The sequence below is a fragment of the Ictidomys tridecemlineatus genome, chromosome 3 (assembly GCF_052094955.1).
Source record: "Ictidomys tridecemlineatus isolate mIctTri1 chromosome 3, mIctTri1.hap1, whole genome shotgun sequence".
Taxonomy (NCBI): Eukaryota; Metazoa; Chordata; class Mammalia; order Rodentia; family Sciuridae; genus Ictidomys; species Ictidomys tridecemlineatus.
Window position 1 is genome coordinate 4,626,271 of NC_135479.1, and position 20,880 is coordinate 4,647,150.

General features: G+C 63.1%; 1 protein-coding gene across 3 annotated transcripts in view; it reads right to left on the reverse strand.

Annotated features, from left to right (window-relative positions):
• Positions 1-271: 271 nt before the first annotated feature.
• The window catches only part of Mgat5b (alpha-1,6-mannosylglycoprotein 6-beta-N-acetylglucosaminyltransferase B), a 59,613-nt gene continuing 39,004 nt past the window's right edge, over positions 272-20,880 (reverse strand). For all 3 annotated transcript variants that reach the window (XM_078041596.1, XM_078041594.1, XM_078041595.1), the window contains 9 exons: positions 17,661-17,792; positions 16,179-16,312; positions 11,976-12,106; positions 7,874-8,029; positions 7,044-7,190; positions 6,845-6,961; positions 2,657-2,731; positions 2,089-2,345; positions 272-1,839 (listed from right to left, as the gene is read on the reverse strand). In XM_078041596.1, coding sequence (XP_077897722.1) covers positions 1,641-1,839; positions 2,089-2,345; positions 2,657-2,731; positions 6,845-6,961; positions 7,044-7,190; positions 7,874-8,029; positions 11,976-12,106; positions 16,179-16,312; positions 17,661-17,792 — 1,348 coding nt within the window. In that variant the 3' untranslated portion in view covers positions 272-1,640. The remainder of the gene's footprint in view (positions 1,840-2,088; positions 2,346-2,656; positions 2,732-6,844; positions 6,962-7,043; positions 7,191-7,873; positions 8,030-11,975; positions 12,107-16,178; positions 16,313-17,660; positions 17,793-20,880) is intronic.

The window sequence follows — 20,880 nt, forward strand, 5'->3', positions numbered from 1 at the left end:
TTTATCAGTGCCCGGCCTGCTGGACCGCGAGGCCGGCTCGAGGTGGGCATGACAGGGCACTACTCTGCCTGTCAAGCAGGTGCAGTGACGAGCAGGGTCCCTGTGGTCACCGCGGGGAGGGGTACGCCGGTCCCCGGTGCCAGCTTTGTATCCCAGGGTCCCGTGTGCTCCAAGGGACATAAGGCAGAGCCCGGGGCCCCGAGCCCCCCCCATGAGCAAGCCGCGGGGGCCCCGTAAAGGAGGAGGAGTGGCACAATTTCTCTTCTGCATCTCACATCCCAATAAAATATTTATTATTTCAAGAAATAAATCTTTAAAAAAAGAGAGAGAGAGAGAAAAGAGTGTCTCTATTGCTTTCCCCCACGGGTCAGGTCCTGGGGACAGCGAGTTCTTCCCGCCGTGGTTCCTGCGCCCCGGGGCCAGCCTGGCCAGGAGCGGCTCCCAGGACTGGTCACCTCCAGCCCTCCTCCAACTCTCAGGCCCCGGGGCTGCCTCCCTGGGCGGGCGGCCGGGTGGACAAGACCTCTCCCGGGCAAGGGGGTGGCAGTGATTCTGAAAGCCTGACCGTGGACTCAGACGGGGCTCTGGCTGTGGGCGGAGGGACGGGCACCCTGGGGCGGGGCAGGCATGCCACACCGATGGGCACGGGGCTCCATCTTGGTCTGAGGCTGGACAAAGCTGAAGGGGGACACGAATGCAGCACGGACAGGTGGGGGCCGCCGGGAGCTGGGGGCCCGGGCAGCGGGGATGGGCTGGGGGTGCCCGGGGTGGTGGGCAGCCCACCCCAAGCCCTGCCTGCAAAAGACGCTGAGGGTGCGGGAGCCAGCGCCTGGGGGCTGGGCCTGGAGGACACTCCTGGGACACCCGGAAGGGCCTCTGCAGGCCGAGTGGAAGCCTGCCCCTGGCCGGGCGGGACGGAGGCTGCGTGCGGGGCAGATCCGCCCATCTGGGGCTGCAGGTCATGCCACTGGGTTCAGCCCACGGGGAGATCTGGGACAAGCAGGACGGGGACAAGCCGGCCAGGGTCTAGGTGGTCCCGCACCCAAGTGGAGAGGGAGGGGACTCAGGAAATGGAGAGGGAACAGGGCGGGGCGAAGCCGAGCGAGGCGGGCCCCCAGCCTACCTCCCCCAACCCTCCCCTCTGTCCACCCCCAGACAACCCCAGAGGGACCTGGCTGGCCCTGCCTGCTTGGCGGCCCTCACAGGAAGAGGGTACACCCCGCAGGTCTCTCCCTGCACAGGCCGGGGCCAGGCTGCTGTCCACTCCTGGGCTCCCCCAGGGGACCCTGCTGCCCATGTCATAAATCAGGAGGCCCCACCCAGGGCCAGGAATGGCCAGGCTCTTCCCCTGGTCCAGACCTTATCTTGCCCAAAGCCAGGGGCCTCGGACCACCTGCTCCCGGGCCTCTGGGTCCCTCCGACCAGCCCAATATCTACTTGGCCGGGAGTCCCGGGGGAGAGCGAGGACCCCCAGGTGAGGGCCCGGGACTGGTCCTCCCCTGGACTGTGCTTGGCTCTCCCCGGCCACTTCCAGGCTGGGAGGGAAGCCCCAGCCGGGGAGCCACGCGCAGGTGAGCGGCTGGAGCTGGGGTCTGCTGGTGCTTTCTCTGTCGGGAGGCGCAGGGCAGGGCCTGGGCCACTCACAGGCAGCCCTGGCACAGGGCCACCTGGCCCTTGCGGAAGTCGCGGCAGGGGCAGAGCCGCTGGTACTTGGTGCTGGAGCCGGCGCAGCTGAAGAGCAGCGGCTCCTTCTGCAGGTAGCACTCCTGGCCGGGCTGGGCGAGGGCCGGGTACAGGTGGTGCATCTCCCACTCCGTGCTGTCACAGGACACCTGCAGCCTGCGCGGGCACCACAGCACGGTCACCACGGGGACACTGCCCACCCTCTCCGCACCCCTGCCCCAGACTCGGGAAGAGGCAGCTTCAGCTCCTTAACGGCCTCTGGGAGCCTGGGGGACAGGGGCCGGGGTCCCAGCTGGAGGGACGCCATGGCCGCCCTGTGGAGAAGGTGCCCACCCAGCTGGGACGGGCCCCAGGGGCAGGGGGACACAGGGCGGCCCCCCGGGCGGGCGGGCGGCGGGCACTCACTGGAGGAAGGCCTCCTGGCTGTTGAGGAGGGGGAAGAAGGACGGCTCACAGACCAGCCCGTGGTCCAGGCAGGCGTCCGTGCAGGCCCTCCCGGGGGCGGCCAGCCAGGCCCGCAGCGAGTGGGGCGGGGGCCAGGCCCCGGGGACCTCGCTGGCGTTCCGGGCCCACTCCAGGTGGGTGGCGTTGGGGGCCAGGACAAAGGGGCTGTGCCAGGCGCGGGTCCCTGGCGGGGCAGGGCTGGGCGCTGCACAGAAGTCCTGCAGGAGGAGAGCCGCGTCAGGGAGGCGGAGTGGGCCGCAGATGGCCCGGCCACCCAGGACCCAGCCCTGCAGCTTCGGCAGGAGCCACGCTGGGCACTCCCTGGGTGCCCCGCCCGCCCGCGCACGCCCAGGTCACCTGCTCCTCCAGTAGCCCCACCCCACACCCAGGCGCCCCCAGGGACTCTGAGGAGGGCAAGGAGGCCGAGGTCAGGGACCTGAGGCTCCCACCTGCAGCGTCCTGTGTCCCACACAGCCCCCTGCCCCGCCCTGATGGCCTTGGGACGGGCGGGGAGTGGAGGGCCACCTACCTGGTGCTGGATGTAGGCCTGGATCCGCTCCAGCATGCCCTCGCAGGTGTACTCGTAGGGCAGGTAGGGCTCCACCTGTGGAGGGCGCACGCGGACAGGCCTGTGGCTGGCCCGGGGCTGGCACTGGGGGATCTGCTCTGCTCCACGGCCCAGGGAGCAGCCACCCCGTCCACCTGGGCCCCTCCGCTGCGGTCCCTGCTCCCCACACCCTCCAGGGGGCCCTGGGGACACAGGCTCAGCCCTGGACCCTTCCTGTCTCCTGGCCTCGTGGTCCCCATCCCCTCCCCCACCTGCCCAGAGCCCCGTCCTCCACCCCTCCTGGGCTCTGTGCCCCCTCCCCAGCCTGGCCCCTCTTAGAGGCCACCCCCTCAGAGCACCCTGAGCCCATGCCCTCCTGGTTCAGGGCCACGTTCCCGGAGGTCCTCAGCACCCAGACTCCTCTCCCCGCCAAGACCAGCCCCTGTGTCCCTGTGCCCCTGTGTCCTGCCCACGCCCCGTCTCTCTCAGGAGCCCAGGGCCCCTCCAGGGCGGGGACTAGGCTTGTTCCCCAGTCCCTGGTGCCTGGTACCATGCCTGGCTCACAGTGGGACTCAGGTTGTGGGATAAAAAGCTCTACCTGTACCCACCCCAGATTGGAACCTTCACGTAGAGGGACACAGGGTGCTCCCAGTGGGAGGGAAGAGGTGGCATCTGTCAACCGCCCTGCCCAGGCCACATGTGGCTGCGAAGGAGGCGCTACACAAGAGGCCACGTGCTACCTAATGGTCTCAGGGTCCAGGGCAGCCTGCGCCGGGCTCGTGGGCAGAGTGGCTGGAGCACAGGAGGCGAAGGACACCAAGAGGCAGGGGGCACCTCCCCACCCCCCTCCTGTGCTTCACCGCAGGCCCAACAGAGAGCCGCCTGGAGAGGGCAGGGCGGCAGGACGTGGGGCTGACCAGCCGGACTCAAGAGGAGGTGGCTGCAGCCCTTGGCTCCCCGAGCCCCGTCCCGTCCCCAGCGACCCTCTCCCTGCTGCCACTCCAGGGACGAGACCCTTGGCCCCAGGGGTGCCCCTCCCTCCTCACTGGGGACAGCAGGATGGCCAGCGGAGCTATGTGGGGCCCTGCTTCCCGCAGAGCCCACCTCTTAGGGCTGCAGGCCCATCCTGACCCTGTGACCAAAGGGACACTCCCAACACTCAGGGCCCCAGGGAAATAGACCCCACTGCTCCCCTTGAAGCTGGTCCTGGCCACCTTCCGACTCCAGGGACAAGAGGTCACCGGCCTGACCTGGTCCCAGGTCTGATTCACCAGGCTGTGTCTGCTCTCAACCCCAGGGCTGCTCAGAGTGCCAGAGAACCCCAGTGTCCCCTCCAGCCACCACCTCTGTCCCAGGTGCTGGGCGGGCCTGTCCCACCCTGCTCTCCTCCCCACCCCCACAAGGGGCCACGAGGACCTGACCCCCAGGGCAGAGTCCAGCCCCTGAGCGCTGCCCCTGCAGGCTGCCGGGCCCCTTGCAGGGACAAGTCCTCAAACCCAGGATGTAAATAAAGGCCCAGAGAAGGGATTCTCCCCTCCAGTGTCCCTCCATCTCTAGGGTGACAGCAGATCCCTGAGCTATCCCCCGTGTCTGAAGCACTTGTCACGAGGTGATTCAAAGGCCCTGCGCAGAGGGCGCTCCCGTCCTGCCTGCCGTGAATCCCCGTCGGCAGCAGCCTGCCTGCAGGTCACCCCCGTTAGGTCTAGTGACAGGAGTGCAGGGCATCGGTCTCCACAGGGTGACAGGTGCTGGGAGAGGCCGGGGCGGCGATGGCCTCATCTGGGCTCTGGATGGAGATGCAGCTGCCACCGCCCAGGACAGGGAAGGGCAGCTGACCCGCCCTGGCCACGCGGGGTGGGGGGACGGGGGCCTGGTGTCTGCAGGAGGAGCAGCTGGCTCCCTGAGGTGGCCCTTCGCCCGCCGCCAGCTGTTCCTCAGTGGACTTCCTGAAGCAGATTGGGCACCCCCAGGTGCGTGTTTAAAATGCCACTTCTGAGGCCACCCCCGGTACCCGGGTCAGGGGCTGGGTGGGCCTGGGACTGCAGGAAGCCTCCCTCCCCAGGTGATTCTTGTGAGTGTTGGAGCCCCCAGGGGTGAACTGCCAGGAAGGGGGGGTCTCGGAGGAGGCTTCAGGCAGGTGGGCCTGGCCTGGGGTCCCCGTGAGGCCTGGGTCCCCGTGAGGCCTGGGGTCCCCGTGAGGCCTGGGGTCCCGTGAGGCCTGGGGTCCCCGTGAGGCCTGGGTCCCCGTGAGGCCTGGGTCCCCGTGAGGCCTGGGGTCCCAGGGAGGTCTGGGGTCCCCGTGAGGCCTGGGTCCCCGTGAGGCCTGGGGTCCCCGTGAGGCCTGGGTCCCCGTGAGGCCAGGATCCCCGTGAGGCCTGGGTCCCCGTGAGGCTTGGACTGGCCAGATGTCAACACCTTGGCTCCTGGGTCCCCGGTCATGGCTCCCCTCCCTCCCTCCCCGGGGGCTAAACTAGGGCCTCCTGAAGGCAAGCGCCTGACCACGGAGCTACGTCCTCAGCCTGTTATTGCTGTTTTTAATTAATAACGACATTAAACAGATGTTCATGTAAAAACATAAAAGAATCATGAAAAGGAGGCCCCCAGCCCCCCCCCCCACAGCCTCCTTCCTCAGTCCCTGAGTCGAGTCCCCGAGTCCGAGCAGCAGGGCCTGGGACCCTAGGCACATGCGTTCCCATGCTCAGCCCCCTCCCCTGCGCCCAGCCTTCGGGTCTGGGGAGGGGACTCCCACCCACAGGTCCTTCTGCTTGTGGTCCCTGGGGTCAGGCCAGTCCTCAGGGGCTGGGAAGAGGCTGGCTGCAAGGAGGCCAGCAGGGCCCAGGGAGTGGGCTGAGGACTGGGGAGAAGGAGGACAGGGGGCGTGGGCTGTGGATCGCAGTGACCCCCTCAGCCCCGAGGCCCCTGCAGGAGGCTGCTGCCCGGGCTCTGGCCCTCCAGCCCCCACTCAAACCCCTGAACCTGTAATAATCCGCCGTCCAGCCTTGACCAGGGCGTGGCCAGCAGCCAGGCTCCTGCTCGCCTTAAGCTCTGCCAGGCCTGGCCAGGACTCGGGGGGTGACCCTGGGCTCACCCCGTCTCCATCCCTAGGGATAGCGGCTCCCCACAGCCCCTCTGCCCTAGACGGTCCACCCCAGGGCTGGCTCCAGCCTGTGCGAGGCAGAAGCCCTCAGCTGCGGGCGGGAGGGAGCTGGAGGAGGATCGTCCACTTCCTGCTCCTCTGGGATATGACTGAACCCGCGGCCCCCGGGCCCAGGGTGGGGAGCTCCAGGCACCTGCTCGGGACCCCCCTTCCTGGGGCCCCTCCCTCCTGGGACCCCCCCTTCCTGGGGCCCCTCCCTCCTGACCCCTCCCCCACCCTGCTCAGGACCCCCCCTTCCTGGGGCCCCTCCCTCCTGACCCCTCCCAGAGAGTCCCCCTGTGGACCCCTGCCTCGGGGCACCCCAGAGGAGCCAAAGCTCAGTCTGTGACCTTGAGGGACTTCCAGGGGAGAGGGAGGGGGTCTAAGCTGACTCCCAGGAGGGGACAGGGTCTCGCCGGCTGTGACGGAGGGTCGGGGTGAGCTCCTTGGCGGGACCCTGTCTGTTTCAGCTAAAGCCGAGTGCGCCAGGACCTGGCAAGCCCTGCTCGGCACTCACTCTAGAAACACTCATCCCCAGACAGGGACGGGCGGACCTGGTGCCCCATCAGGAGTGAAGACTGATCTTGTCCACCAGGTCCCCGAAGAGCTATGTGCACATTGTCACTCGAGATGGGCTGCTTAAAGGATACAGACCCACTCCTAAAGTAGGGTTTGAAGGAGCTCCACGCTTTCACTCTGAAGAATTTACTTAGCACCCAATCTGTGTTAGGAGTGCTCCCAGGGCCTGGCCCTTCACTGTGCTCAATAAGTGACCCTGAAACAGTGGCTACCCTGTGAGGTTGTGCAGGTCGTTCACTGCACAAAGGTAGGCTCTCTTAAAACCTACGCACTGGGTTGGTGAGTGAGGGCCTCTGCTCACTCTCCAGTCCATATGGCTGGACTCCGAGGTAGGTTTGGGAGGGAGGCGGACTCCTTGGCCGAGTCTGAGCTTAGCCAGAGGGGCACGTCTCTCTGGTTATATAATGAGGGCCCGCAGTGTGGGCAGCAGCAGTCCGGCTGGGTCCGAGCCTCACCTGGGTTTTCATGATGGCCTGGATGGCTGCTTCGAACTCCTCCGAGTTGTTGTAGTCCACGGTCCACACGTAGGGCTTGCCGATGAAGTTCTCCGCGTACGGGTGCTGGGAGAACACCTGGCCGGCAGACAGGCGGCCCTCTGTGTCCCGCCCCTTTGTCCCGTCGCCCCCCCCCCAGAGCCCCCCACCACCCACTCACCTCCCTGGAGGTGGGCTTGCCCCGGAAGAACTCGTGGTTCAGGGAGCTGTGGGGCGGGCGGAAGCGGGACTGCAGGAAGACGCAGCCGTTGGCGATGGCCTCCAGCGGGGCCGGGCCCTCGTAGGGGAAGCCGAAGCCTATGAAGAGCTGAGCAGCCGGACACAGGTCAGGGAGGGCGGGAGCCCGGAGCCAGGCAGGGTGGGGGCAGCGGGCGGCCCTCCCCCTGGACAGGCCTGGTCTCCCCACGGTGAGGCTGGGGGGTGCTGTGGTCTGTGTCCCCAGAGGGGAAGGACAGCAAGGATCCCCAGCGCAACAGGCTGCAGCACTCACTCCTCCTAAACCCTGATCCAGCACCCAACAGGCACAGGGCTGGCTCCCGCAAGGGGCTTGATCAGTGGTACTGATCGGGGCTGCCGTGTGAGGTAGTTCAGGTCGTTCACTGCACAGAGAGATCCTTCCCTGTGGACTCGCAGAAGCAGCCATCCAGCATGAACGGCCCCAAGGAACTGCAGCCAGGGTCTCTCCCAGCCTGCCCTCCGCCCACTCAGAGGCTCCAAGACACCTGCCTGGCTCCTGTCACCCACAGCCAGGCTGTGGCCCTGCCCAGGCCCCTTTTCCTGTAGGCGCTCCCTGCCTGCTGGGCACCCATGTGTGCCCGGGCTCTGGCCGCTCCCCTGGAGGACTGGACGCAGGGCTCAGGGCAGCAGAGCACACTACTGGGGCGTGTCCTCATGTACAAGGGGCCCCACGTGGAGGCCGCAGCCTGGCAGGAGTGGCGGAGGTGACCGTGGCTCTGTGGCCGGGCGGGCGAGGGCCGTGGGGGGACTCACCTTGGCCTTGCGCAGCAGCTGTTGGAACTCAGGCTGCGGCAGGAGGCCGTGGTTCTTGACGAAGGCGGGGACCTCGGGGGGCCGCTGGCTCTCGTAGTACACGGTGCCGTGGATCTCCATGTACTTGTGCAGGATGCCCAGGAACTTCTCCTTCCCCTGAGGAAGAGGAGGGAGGCGGCCTCACCCCAGGCTCCAAACCAGGCCCGGGCGGAGGGGGGGCGCCTGGCCGCAGCTGTGCAGCCCTGGGCCAGGCCCCGCTCCTCTCTGGTCCTCGGTTTTCATCGGTGACTCCGCAGCTTGGACCAGGCCAGAGGGGACCCATTGAGAGGGATCCAGTGGGTCCCTTGGCCTCCTCTGTACCTCAGAGGACCCCCCCGAGTACCTGGGAGGAACTGGGTGCCCTCACGAGCTCAGGTCACCCCCCACACCCACCCCTCATCCCTCCACCCACCACCCATCCGTCCGTCTGTCCATCCACCCACCTCCTCCCCTCAGGAATGATCTGGAAGGAAAGGTGGACCGGAGCTGGAGTCGCCCCTGCAGGCCACCCTGTTCTAGTTGCTGCCGTCCCCGTCATTGACTGAGGTGATCTGGGACGTCTAGGGCCACCAGCCACCAACCAAGAGTAAAGCAAAGCCCCTCCGGGAGGAAACAGCGTCACCTGTGACCTCAAGTCACCTCCACGGAGTTCCATGTCCCCTTCGGAACCCGAGGGCAGGGAACAAGCCCGACGCCAAAACCCAGGGGAGACGCCAAGGACCTCGAGGACAAGTGAGCAGCCCTGTCACCTGAACCCAGAGGACGGCTCTGGGCTTCTCGCCCACGTCCCTCCCAGAGCAGCAGACACCCACCGAGGAGCAGCGGGTGATGGAGCCCCAGAGCCACCGAGGGCCTGGCAGGAAGGAAAGGCCAGATCCTGGCTACAGCACAAAGGCCCAGGCCACAGGCCACACCTCGGCCTCAGCAGGTTAAGAACCCTTGCTCCCTGAAGGATGCCTTTAAGAGAAACAGGAGCCACGCACAGACCAGGAGAGAACATTTGCAAAGCATGCGCTCCACAGAGACCTTGGATCCAGAGACGTGGAGAACCACACAGCTCAGCAGCAAGAAAATAAGCCAGACGTGCACCACCACCCGACTCGGGAGGCTGAGGCAGGAGGATTGCGAGTTCAAAGCCAGCCTCAGCAAAAGCGAGGCGCTAAACGACTCAGTGAGACCCTGTATCTAAATAAAATTAAAAATACGCAATTGTTTCTGCATCAGGGATTAAACCCAGGGGCACTTAACCCCTGAGCCAAGTCTCCAGCCCTTTTTATTTTGAGGCATGATCTCACCAAGTTGCTGAGGCTGGTTTTGAACTTATGATCCTCCGGCCTCAGCCTCCTGGTATTACAGCATGCCCAGCAACAGGCAAAAATTTTAAAGATGCATGAGTATAAAAGATACAAGGAAGATAAATACACAATATCTTCAACATCACCAGTCATTAGGGAAATGCAAATTAAAACAACAACAAAAAAAGTGCCATTCCACACCTGTTAGAACGGCAGATGGCTAACATAAATTTGTAAAGAAAACTGAATGCTCACACATTGTCGGGAAGACTGTGACATGGTATGATTCCTTTTCTTTAGAAGTTTAACAGATTTCTACAATATGGCCCAATCGTTCTGATCCTACGTATTTACCCAAAAGAAATGAAAGTATGTATCCGTACAATTTTTTTAAATGCTCGTTCATAGCAGCTTTCTTTATAATACCACATATCAGAAATAACCCGAATGTCCATTAACAACTGAAGAAGCAGACAGACTGTGGTATATCCATACAACGGAATACTACTGGGCAGTAAAAAGGATGAACGGTTGGTACACGCCAAAATGTGGATGAATCTCGTGATCACTACTGAGAAGGTCCACACAAACCTGAGTACACACTGCATTATTCCACTTACATAGAACTTTAGAAAATGCAAACTAACCCATAGTGACAAAAAGAAAGCCCCTGGTTGCCTGAAGATGGGGGAGGACAGATGGGAGGAAGGAGACTTTGGAGAGAGTCCCTATCCTGACTGCAGAGGTGGTTTCACAGGTGAATGTCTATGTTCAAACTCATAAAATCGTGAACCTTAAACATATTTAGTTTACTGTATGTCGATTATCCTGCAAGAAGATGGCTAAAAATATTTTTAGCTAAAAAACTTCAATACCGTGATTTAAAAACGCCATCCAGGGCTGGTGTCCGGCTCAGAGAGCCCTAGGTTCAGCCCCAGCAGCGCCCAGGGAATAAAGCACAGGAAGGGACCAGACTGTGGCTACAGACCGAGGGCCACTGGGCAGTCTAGGTCTGGAGTCCCCGGATGGCACTGGTAAGAATCGTCCCTACCACACAGAATGGAGGCCAAATGAGAGGACCCAAGAGCTGGCACCCGGGGAGCACCGAGGGGTCCAAGGCCTGTCACCTTGTTGCCGCACACCCTGCACAGCGCCCCAGTCCTCAGTCAGAGCCCAGAATGAGGTGGGATGGGGCTGCTGGGGAAGAGCCACTTCTCAGTGTCCCGCCCAGGCATGGCCATCTGTCAGACAGATGGGAAGAAGGTGACCCCGAATGATGCACCCTCTCCTTGCTCCTTCTCACTGGCTGGAACACAGCTGTCGTGGCTGGAGTGTGTGCAGCCGTGTGGACTCACGTGGAAGAATGGGGTGAAGATGAAACCTGGGGGCCCGCACAGGAAGGGGGGCCCAGCGTGACCACCTCCTGATTTTGTGACCAGGAAGGAAAGCCAGATTTTGGTCTTGTCTGAATCGCTGTGGCTGAGGTTTTCCCGTGACAGTGGGACCTACCCTAACCAGTGTAACCGTGGGAATGACTAAGTAAGATGGGGCAGCTGCGATCCGTGTGTCCACCGTCGGCAAGTTTGCTGTGAACCCAGACCTCAGGGTTATCCCAACCACCCTGACCCTCCCAATCCTAGTGACCGTCCTGTGGCCAGCCAAGCCAGACTCTGACCAGCAGGGACCTGCTGTCCCCATCACCGTCCTCCCCACGGGAGCCACACCCTGCGTGCTGAGCCAGGGGACACCCCCAGGGGAGCCCACCGAGCCTGCCGGGAGCCAAGGGCCTGCGGCAGACGTTCCATACCTGGAGCTGCCTCGTCGCCAAGGGAAGCACAGGGAACAGAGAGAGAGCAGTTAGCGACCCACCAGCAGTGTCACCAGGCCCAGCTCTTCTCCCCACCCCAGCCCTGAAGAGGTGGCTCTGAAGTTCAAGCCCTCCTGCTGCTGCTCATCCCAGAGTCCAGGCCTCAAGCCCCCTGGGGCACACACTGTCCACCGAGGAGGGGGCGGAGGATTTGGTTGCAGTCCCCTATGCAGTCCTCCTCTGAGTTACTGCAAATGCTCGAGGCGGGGGCAGACAGAAGTCGTCAGCCTGGGCGTCTTCAAGTGTCAGGAACTTTTATTCCTGAACCATCACTGGGAGACATTTTCCACCAACCCGCGCCGGCGGCGGTATGCAGGAGCCGGCAGCAGGGAAGGAGCGAACCCTGCAGCTGGTCAGGTGTGGCCTGCACTAGAGGGGCGGGGCCTGTATCGACAGGGCGTGACCGGCACTGCTGGGGGCGTGGCTTGCACTGCTGGGGGCGTGGCTGGTGCCCGGGTGAGCGTGATTGGCACCACAGGGGGCGGGGCCTGAGTCGGCAGGGCAGAGCCCGCCTACGTGGGCGTGGCCAGCAATGCTGGGGGCGTGGCTGTGCCCAGGTGAGCGTGATTGGCACCGCAGAGGGCGGGGCCTGAGTCGCAGAGATTGGCCGGCACTGCTGGGGCGTGGCCCGTCCGTGTGGGCGTGGCCAGAAATGCTGAGGGCGTGGCTGGTGCCCAGGTGAGTGTGATTGGCACCGCAGCAGGCGGGGCCTGAGTAACCGATTGGCCGGCACTGCTGGGGGCGTGGCCCGTCCGTGGGGCGTGGCCAGCAGTGCTGAGGGCGTGGCTGGTGCCCAGGTGACCGTGATTGGCACCGAAGCGGGCGGGGCCTGAGTAACAGATTGGCCGGCACTGCTGGGGGCGTGGCCCGTCCGTGGGGGCGTGGCCGGTACTGCGCTCACCTTCCAGATACTCGCCTCCTTGCCATACACCACGGCCATGTTGCTGGCCTTGCTGCCTTTGATGAGCTGCTTCTCCGTCTCGTTGAGCTCCTCGGACACGAAGCCCATGAAGGAGTTGTCCGGGGTGTGAGCTGCAGCCCGACCACGCGGAAGGGAAGGGGTTACCAAACAGCCGAGGGCGCACCCCGTCTCCCTGTCCCGCAGGTCCCCGTTTGGCAGAGTGGGGACGGCGTGGGAGGTGAGGGTCAGGTGGGAAGAGTGTCCCGCAGTGCTCAGGCCTGTCACAGCTCGGAGCAGGAAACCCAAAGGGTCGTCCAGCCCTGCACTGTTTTCAAGTGAGGAAACTGAGGCGCAGGGCCCACCTGCCCACACTGTCTGCTGTCCTCTCAGTCCCTCGGCCCAGAGCTAAGGGTCCATCTCTCTTTGCACACCTCGTGTGTGGTGCCCCCTGCATCATCCCAGTTAGGATTGTCTCCATCTCCCCCATCCCTGCCACCTGGTCCAGGCCACCCTTGACTCTTGCCTGGAACTGACAGCTGTCTACAGGGTCTGCAGCTCTCTTGGCATGGCCTTTCCTCCAGGGGTCCTAGTTAGCTTCTATCAGGGTCCTCCTCTGCATAAGACCCACAGGCCAAAGTCCTGCCAGCAGTCTCCAGGCTGGGGACACCTCTTGGTCCCTGCCCCCACACCGGGGGCACTCCCTCTCAGGACAGTGGGTTCTCCAGTGGCCTCGCAGCCCATCCCCCACTGCTCTATGCCCTGTCACAACACTCCTCCACCAAAGTGCTGCATCTTGATTACTGTCGGAATACAAGCCCCATGAGGGCTGCAGCTATTCTCACCTCTGTGTCCCCAGCACCTGGCACAGGGCCCGGCTGGGTGAAGGACAGAGTGGAGGACACATCTGCACGTTCACACCCCCAGCATCTCCTCTGCTGTGCCCTCTGCCTGGACTGCCCACCTCTCATTTCTTGAGAAATAAAATCCTATGCTGCATCAGGACCCCATTCACCTGTTACCTCCTCCCAGAAGCCCCTTTGGGGTCCACAGCCCTCCCATAGGGCCCACCCATGGGCCCTACGTGGCTGGGTCTCTGTTAAGGCACAGTCTACACTGGGACTTCCTCGCCAGTCCCAGGACCCCATGCCCCAGGGTCAGGAGAGCCATTTGCTCCCCTTCCACAGCCACACCAGAGTGCCATGCCTTCAGCTCTGTCTGTCCTGGAAGGATGAGGGTCATACACCTGCAAGGCTCAAGGCCTTGAATGAATGCCTGCTGAATCCAGTTAAGTGCACTCTGCCCCCTCAGGTGGAGGCTGCTCTGGCAAGGGAGGTCGGGGGCAACTGCATATCCTCCATCTCCCAGAATGGCCTGGATCCCAAACACCCTATTTCTCCATTTAAGTTGCACATTTTCCACATCTGAGCAGTTCTCAAATTGGGACGTCAGTGCTGATCAAACGTGCAGGCTGAGTGTGGCATTTCCATCTGCCCCCTCGAGGCCACAAAAAGCCATGATCAATAACTTTGCATCTCAGGGAGAGACGATGGTCTCCTGTGGAGGTGCTCCCAAAGCCCCGAGTCCTGCAAACCCCACACTCTACGGGTGGGCCTCCCAGCCCATCTCTCTATTCCAGAGCTGCAGGAGCACAGCTCAGGCCCCAGGGCCTGGAGTTCTCCCTGTGAGTGGCCAGGGCAAGGACAGCTCTGCTGCCGGACCCAGGGAAGGGCCCAGGGGGCAGGCAGCCTCCCCCGCAGCCTCCAGCTGGGGCTGCCCCCAGGCCACTCTCCCTCTGGCTCCCCCCACCCTTCTGCACATCTGAAAAACCTGTAGCCCTCATTTCTACCAATTCCACCAGAAGGGACAGGTTCCAAATGCACCAGGGAAGCAGCAAGACCAATTAAAATAATAAGGACCATGAAGCCAGGAGCCCCTGGGGCAGGGAGGGTGGGGGGAGGCAGCCCTTCCCACAAGGTGCGCTTCCTGCCTTGTGAATCCTAACTGGCAAGCTTCTCTCCCTTTCCTGCCCCTTCTTTCTTCAATATAATCAGGTGACATTCTCCGAGGACCTGCGTGGGCTCCAGAGATTAACATAAATCAGTTAGTGGCCCTTGTTCCGTGGTTTGATCTATGGGGAAATCAGTTCGTGATCTATGGTGCGCCCCATACAGACTCGCCCAGAGTGAAGACGGAGAGGCAGCGCTTTCTGCCTGGAACAGGAGAGCAGGGCGTAGGGAGGGTGGGGGGTCTGGAGAAGAGACTGGGACTTGGGGTTTTGCAAGATGAGTAGGAGTTTGTCAGGTCTGAAACGCACACTCTGCAGGATCTACCTGGGACAAGTCTTAATTTCTCAGGGTAGGTCACCGCAGGGGACTCTTAACTTCTGCTTCCCTGTCCTCTCCCACCGCTCCTTTGGCCAAATGCCAGGATAACATGCTTATATAAAATCTTTTCCCCTGACATGGCTCTAGCTCAGGAGCCTAGGGTGGTTCCCAAGTGCAAGCTGAAGGTCTTTCGCTAAAAGAAACTGCTCCTCTTCCCTGATCCCCTGGGTCATCTCTCCAGCCGCCTATCTGCTTCTTCCTTCCATGTGGGCTCTGACTCTGTAGCTCCTCCACATCCCCAGCCTGGGTCACCCCTTCCCTCCCCCACATTCTCCCTCCTTCCAGAAGTCTGTTCCCTGGGACCCATCCTCCATAAATCACAGCAAGAAGCCTGGCAGGGAGGAGGGAGTCTGGCTCCCGGAGAGCTGTGTGATCTCCTGCGGCCGTTAGACCTCTCTGGGCCTCAGTTCCCTTCTGGGGACTCCACAGGTTTCAGGCACATCCCATCCTCCCCCCTCCTGGGAACCAGGCAAGCCATTCCTTGTTTATTCAGAAGTCACATCTTCTGGGATCCGGCCTAGAACATGGCAGAAAAGCTTCCAAGCACCAAGGAGACGCCAGGAACTTGACCGCTAAAGAGAGACCGTACACTTCACTCCCAGCAAGCCCCCCGGACTCTGGCGTTAATTTAGGCTCAGTCCTCCCAGGGTGCTTATCTGGCTTTCTGGCCCAGAGCTTTCAAAGAGCCACAAGTTAGACGTGCAAGATGCTGCTGGAGGACAGACCGAGGACAGTCACAGTTAACGGTGGCAGGAGACAGACCCTCAACCAGGGGCTCCACACACCTCGGCGTCCCCCAAGGGCAGGCCGGGCACCAGGGGACAGAACCCACCCGAGTTGCCAAGGAAAGGTTCAGTTTCAGGATGCGGCATCCAACAGGGCAGTGGGTGTGCGTATTCCAGAGTCTCATTAAAAACACAGGGTGCTCAGCCCTCGCCTGCCCCATGCCTGGCCAGCTCTGCAGGTGACCCCTCTAACAGCTAGCTCTAGGGGATCTGCCTCACCCATCTCGTCCCCTCTCAGGACCGCCCAACCGGGGTAAGAGAAGCTAAGGTGTTGTTGAGATTTGCAGGGACACTGCCTGCCAGCTGCTGCAGTCCCCAGCCACTGCCCTGCACCTCTCAGGAACAGCAAGTGGGGCCTTGCAGCAGATCACCCATAATGTGACTGCCCCCTGGAGCACGGAGGACCCTCCAGAGCCCCCTCGAAGGACCGCGGAGAGATCAACAAGGCCACAGGTGAACCAAGACTGCTTAGTTACACTGTCTCCACACCTCGCCCCCTCCCTGCCTCCACTGAAACCCAGAGCCCTTGTCTCCAAGACAGGGCTGAGATGTGGGGCCTCAGGCTGCCCGCCCGTATGGCCACACTGGTGAAAGTCCTCCTGCTTTGCAACAGGACCTTTGGGGCTTGGCTGGGACCCCAGAGTCTTGGCTAACTTGGCCCAGGACTCGGGTACGGCCCTCTGCTTGGAAAAGCTGGCCTGCTCCCTCGCCACCCATCACCATTGTCCAGTCCACCCTGCAAGTGTCCCTGGAAGGCCACCGAACCCCTGGCCCTGCACTGTGTGCGCAGTGCCCTCCTGGCCTTGGGTGGGTCACCGGCAGGCTGCTCCCTCCCTGCTCCCTGCCCCCAGGGAGTATCCTCTGCCTCACACACTGACAGGGAGCTGGCAGCACGTGTCACTCCCCCACTGCGCCTGCACCCCCCACCCCACAGTGAGGGAGAGAGCCAGCGCCGCCCCAACCTAGAGTGCCGCCCCGCCCCCACACTCGAGCTCCGCCCCGGCCCCGCCCCCGCCCCCCCCCCCCCTACTCACGGAACATGGTCATGAACTGCTTGGGGTTGAGGTTCCAGTAGCCCCAGTTGGTGCGGTAGCCGTGCAGCGTGGCGTACTCCTCGTGGTTGTACGCGGGCTCTGTTCCAAAGGTGTCGATGACCCGGATTCGGCACCTGTCCCCCAGGGATCAGGAACAAGGGTCATGCTTCTCTGTGTGTCCCGAGCCCTATAACTGGCCAGTGGCTGGGTCAGGGTAGTGCCAGGAGTGGGAGAGCTTGGCCTCCCTGTGTGACCATAGCAAGTGCCTTAACCTCTCCGTGTCACCTCCCAGTCAAGTGGGATCACAACAGCCCAATCGTCCTGGCCCCTGGTCCCTAGTTAGTGTCCAGAAACTGCTGCCCAGGAGCAGCTACTTGGAGGGGGGTCCCTCCCTGCTCTCCCCAGGGGCCCATCTATAGCATTTGCACTTTTCTGGCTGGGGTCCTGTGGGGACTGTGTTGGGGGTCAGTGCCCCAGAGCCCGACTACCTGGGCAGGGGCTGGGTGGTAGGACTGCCCGCCCTCCTCCCCTGCTGCCCTTGGGGGGAAGGCTCCGAGCCCAGGGGGCTTTGCCTCTGTGGAATCAGCCAGCCCCGGGCTCTGAGGCCGCAGAACATCCCTCTGTCCCCGCCTGCAAGTGGGCCCTGAGGTAAGGCAGGGCCTCCGCCTCCCAGGACGCTGTCCCGCCCCAGCGACCTTCCAGTAACCCGGAGTCAGGCGCCCAGTGCTGAGGCTGGCAGATCAGGGCAGAGGAGGGCGGGAGGGGGGCACTGCGTGCCTAGAGAACGCGCATTAATAATAAAAGCAATAACGCTGCCTGTCACTTTTTTTTCCTTAATAAAATCATGTGGGATAGGCAGTGGGACTGGAGCAAACGTAATAAATAGCAGGGCTCTGTGCTAAATTAAACCCGCATCCCGCTGGCTGCAGGAAGACAAGGAGCGATGGCTCGGGCCTTGCTCCCGACCCAGGGGGTGCAGAGAGAGGGGAGTGCAGAACGTGGCCCACCAGTGCACAGCAGAGACCACGCCCCCAGTCTCACAGCAGAGGCCACGCCCCCAGTCTCACAGCAGAGGCCACGCCCCCAGTCTCACAGCGGAGGCCACGCCCCCACCCCTGCACAGCGGAGGTCACGCCCCCAGTCCTCCACAGCAGAGGCCACGCCCCCACCCCTGCACAGCGGAGGCCACGCCTCCACTGGGGCATCCAGTTCCTTTCCACCACTCCCTGCCTCCTCCATCCAGGTGACACCAGCCCCAGCCCCATGCAGCCCAGGGACCACGGAGGACTCTCTGTCCTTGGTTTGGTCATCCTCCTCCTCAAGGGGCAGAGCTCCTGTGAGAAGGGAGCAGCAGGAAAGGGAAGGGCAGAGGCAGGGAGAACAGTGCCCTGGGCAGCTGGCTGTCTGGCAGGGTGTGGGGAGCAGCTTTCTCCTTGGGTCTACGACACCGGCGTCCCCACCGCCATCACCAGGCCCTCTTACCGGTACTTCCTGAAGGAGAGTCCCATGTGCTGCTTCATCTGCTGAAGGCCGTGGTAGTCGGTGTAGATGAGGTCGAAAGGCAGGGGCATGGTGAGCGGGCAGTTCCCCCGGCCTGGCGGTACCCCTAAGTTACTGAGAGAAGAGCCCTTGAGAGTCTGAGCTTCAAGAAACTCACCTTTTCAATCAGATCCATGCCTGGAGGGGCCTCCAGCCCACCCAGTTCCTACAGCCCAGGGTGAAAAAGGAGAGAGGTGTAAAAAGGCAATGAGGTTAGTGCACTCTTGGACAGGAATTGATGGATGGCTGTGAACAGTTGTGCAGGTATATCACTGCACAAGGGAGTCCAGCCAGGGGCAAGGGGCACTGAGATCTAGCCCAGGCTACCTTGCCAAACTATATACCTGGCCAGGGCTACCTGCTCCTCCTGCAGGGCTGTGACTGCCCAGAGAGGGAGACTAATTCACATAGTGCCAGAGCGCTGGCTACAGTCCCTAGCATGTTTGTAGTGTGTGTTTGGAGCCAAGGGCCCCAAACCTCCTGCTTCAGGACAGTCCTGCTCTGCTGAGCGGGCTGCTGGCTCTCCAGGGCACTTCCTGGCCCTCCTGGCCTCTAGGGACCCGCTGCCCATGGGCCCAGAGTCCTCTGAGGCTGGGAGCTGCCTGTGGCCTGCCAAGCCACTCAGACAGTTCATCTTCATCTGGGACAGCGCTGCCTCTGGTGGCTGAGCAGCTGGCGCTTGGCCAGACTGGGGTGGGGTCCCTCGGCTAGAGCCCTGGGGTCACCTCATCTCACCCGGCCTGGAGGACGTGGCTGTAGCCCTGTGGCTTCCTCTAGAGTCACTGTCTTCTCAGCCACCTCACAGCTGCAGGGCTCCAAGCCCTGGTGACAGAACCACAGCTGCCCCTCTGCCCTCCCTCGGGAGTCCCCAGAGCCGACTCCTCCTGGCCTCTCCCCTGCGGGCCTGCGGTCACTGTCTGCGTCACATGTCACACATTCCGTGGGTGTGTACTGGCCCCTGAGCCAGGGAGCAGGCCACCTGCTGCAGGGGCCCCTCCACCTTCTCCTACCACCAGGCCAGAGGAAGCAGCCCAGGGCCTGGAACCAGGGCCAGCTCCCGAGACGCCCCTCCCTGGGGTCCTCCCGTCCATCACATTGAGCAAACATTTCCTGAATGCATGTGGGTGCCGGGCCCTGCGCCCCACAGAGACGCACAGCACAAGTCCTGGAGCACAGAGCCACAGGAGGGGTGTGGCCTGGGGGTGTGGCCTGGGGCGGGACACACGGTGACCAGCTGGAGTTCAGGGGGGACTTTTGGTGTAAGGAGCCAGAGCTGGTGCTGGCAGCTCAGGGAAGGGCCTCCCCAGGGAGCCGCGGGCAGAGCCTCCTCTTCCTCCCAGCAGCTCCGGAGGGCAGAGAGGCCTCCCAGGGCTGGACGTGCCCAGCCTCTGCCTCTGACCAGGCCACTGTGCCTCCCAGGGCTGCCCACCTCCCTCGGATCTGATTCAGACGCTGCTGCTGGGAGAGGTCCTGGAGGCCCTGCTTCAGGGGTCCACCCTGCAGTGACCTCAGGCCAGGGAGGAGACGCGCCTGGACAGGGCACCATGGTCAGGTCCCGGGGCTACATCTCCGGCTCCCGACGCTGGCCAGTGGGAGAGTCCCCGCCTAGAAGGCTCTGCGCTGTCCGCAGGCGCTCAGCACATGGAGGGTAAAGGCTGGGTGGGGCAGGGGCTGGCGGACAGGTCCCCTGAGCACACCGTCCAAAGTGGTGCCATTTTGATGATGTTATGGTCACCTCTCGACGGGGCCGTGACAGAAAGACCTGGGGGAGCTGGCCACCATGGAGATCCAGGCTTGGGGGCCTGCGCCCTGCAGAGACGGGGTCGGGGGAAGACAGTGGGAGGCCCCCCTGTGCCCCCACCAGCCAGAGCACCCCACCTGGCCGAGGCGCCCCCACCCGGATAGAAGCTTTGCTGCTAACGTGGACAGAGGACCGAGAAAGCCTGCAGCCACTCCCCGTCCCTAGTCCCTCCTCCCCCTCCCCCCGCTCTAACCCACCAGGAGCCTGGCCAGGGCTTCCAGGCCCGAAACACCCGGGAAGGGGCTCCTGCCACCTAGAGACCTCGTGAGATGTCTGGTGGCCCTTCAGTTCTCCCCCCGCGGGGCTCTGGCTCCTTACACCAAAAGTCCCCCCTGAACTGCAGCTGGTCACCGTGTGTCCTCGTCCCTCCTTCCTCACTCCCCCACCCACCGAGAGCCGCAGAGGAAGGGCCACGGTGATTCCCCGCCGTCCCTTACAGAAGCGAGGAAGGGCGCTCTGCTCCTGAGCCTCAGGACCCTGGTCCAGGGGGAAAGGCCACAGGTGGCCTGAGGGTCGCTGCCTGCACCGGGGCCCTTCCCGTGTTCCCAGTGGATTTCAGGCAACGTGTGTCCCTGTCCCAGGGCTTCCTTTTTTCGACACCCCCCCACGTCCCTGACCCCAGCCCTAGACCTCAGGCCCCCTGAGGACAGAGGGGTGGGAGCAAATCCCCGGGAGACTCTGTGCTGCTGTCCACGCCTCCTGCCGTCGTCCCCGTCACCTTCCTGGCTGCATTCCCCATGCTTTCAATGCCATCCGTCGACTCATTTCATCTCAGCAGCTACCCTAGAGATCAGACCCTTCCCCGTTCTATTCCCCTTTGCAGAGCAGGAAACAGAGAGGTTTAGCAGTTTGCCCAGATGGCACAGGCTGTAAGGAGTGGAGGTGGGGTGGGAGCCAGGCAGTCAGATTCCAAGGTCCACACTGCCGCCCGCCGAGCTCCGCCAACCCCAGGCCCCCTAGATGGCAGACTGCACAATGGAGGGTCAGCGGACCCCAGCGAGTCCCGGGCCACCAGCAGAGACGCGGCTCCAGTCCCAGTTTTGCCGCTGCCCTGGGTGAGTCACAGGCCTCAGGAGCCTCATTTTCTCACTGGCAAAACGAGCTGAGATGGGCCCCTGGGTCGTGAGACAGTGAGTGACAGCTCCGCCGTGGCCGTGAGCACTTGGAGGCGACGTCTCCTTTGAGAACACCGCGTCCAGCCAGTCTTCTCTGAGCGAGGCCCCCACACCTCATTCAGGCCCGGCCCTCTCTCCCCAGGCACCTGTGACGTGTCCTCGGCCTGTCCCCCTCCGTCGCGGCCTTCCTAGAGCTCTCTCTGCAGTGGGAACCGGCACGTCTCCCCAGGGCTCTGGCCTTCCCGGG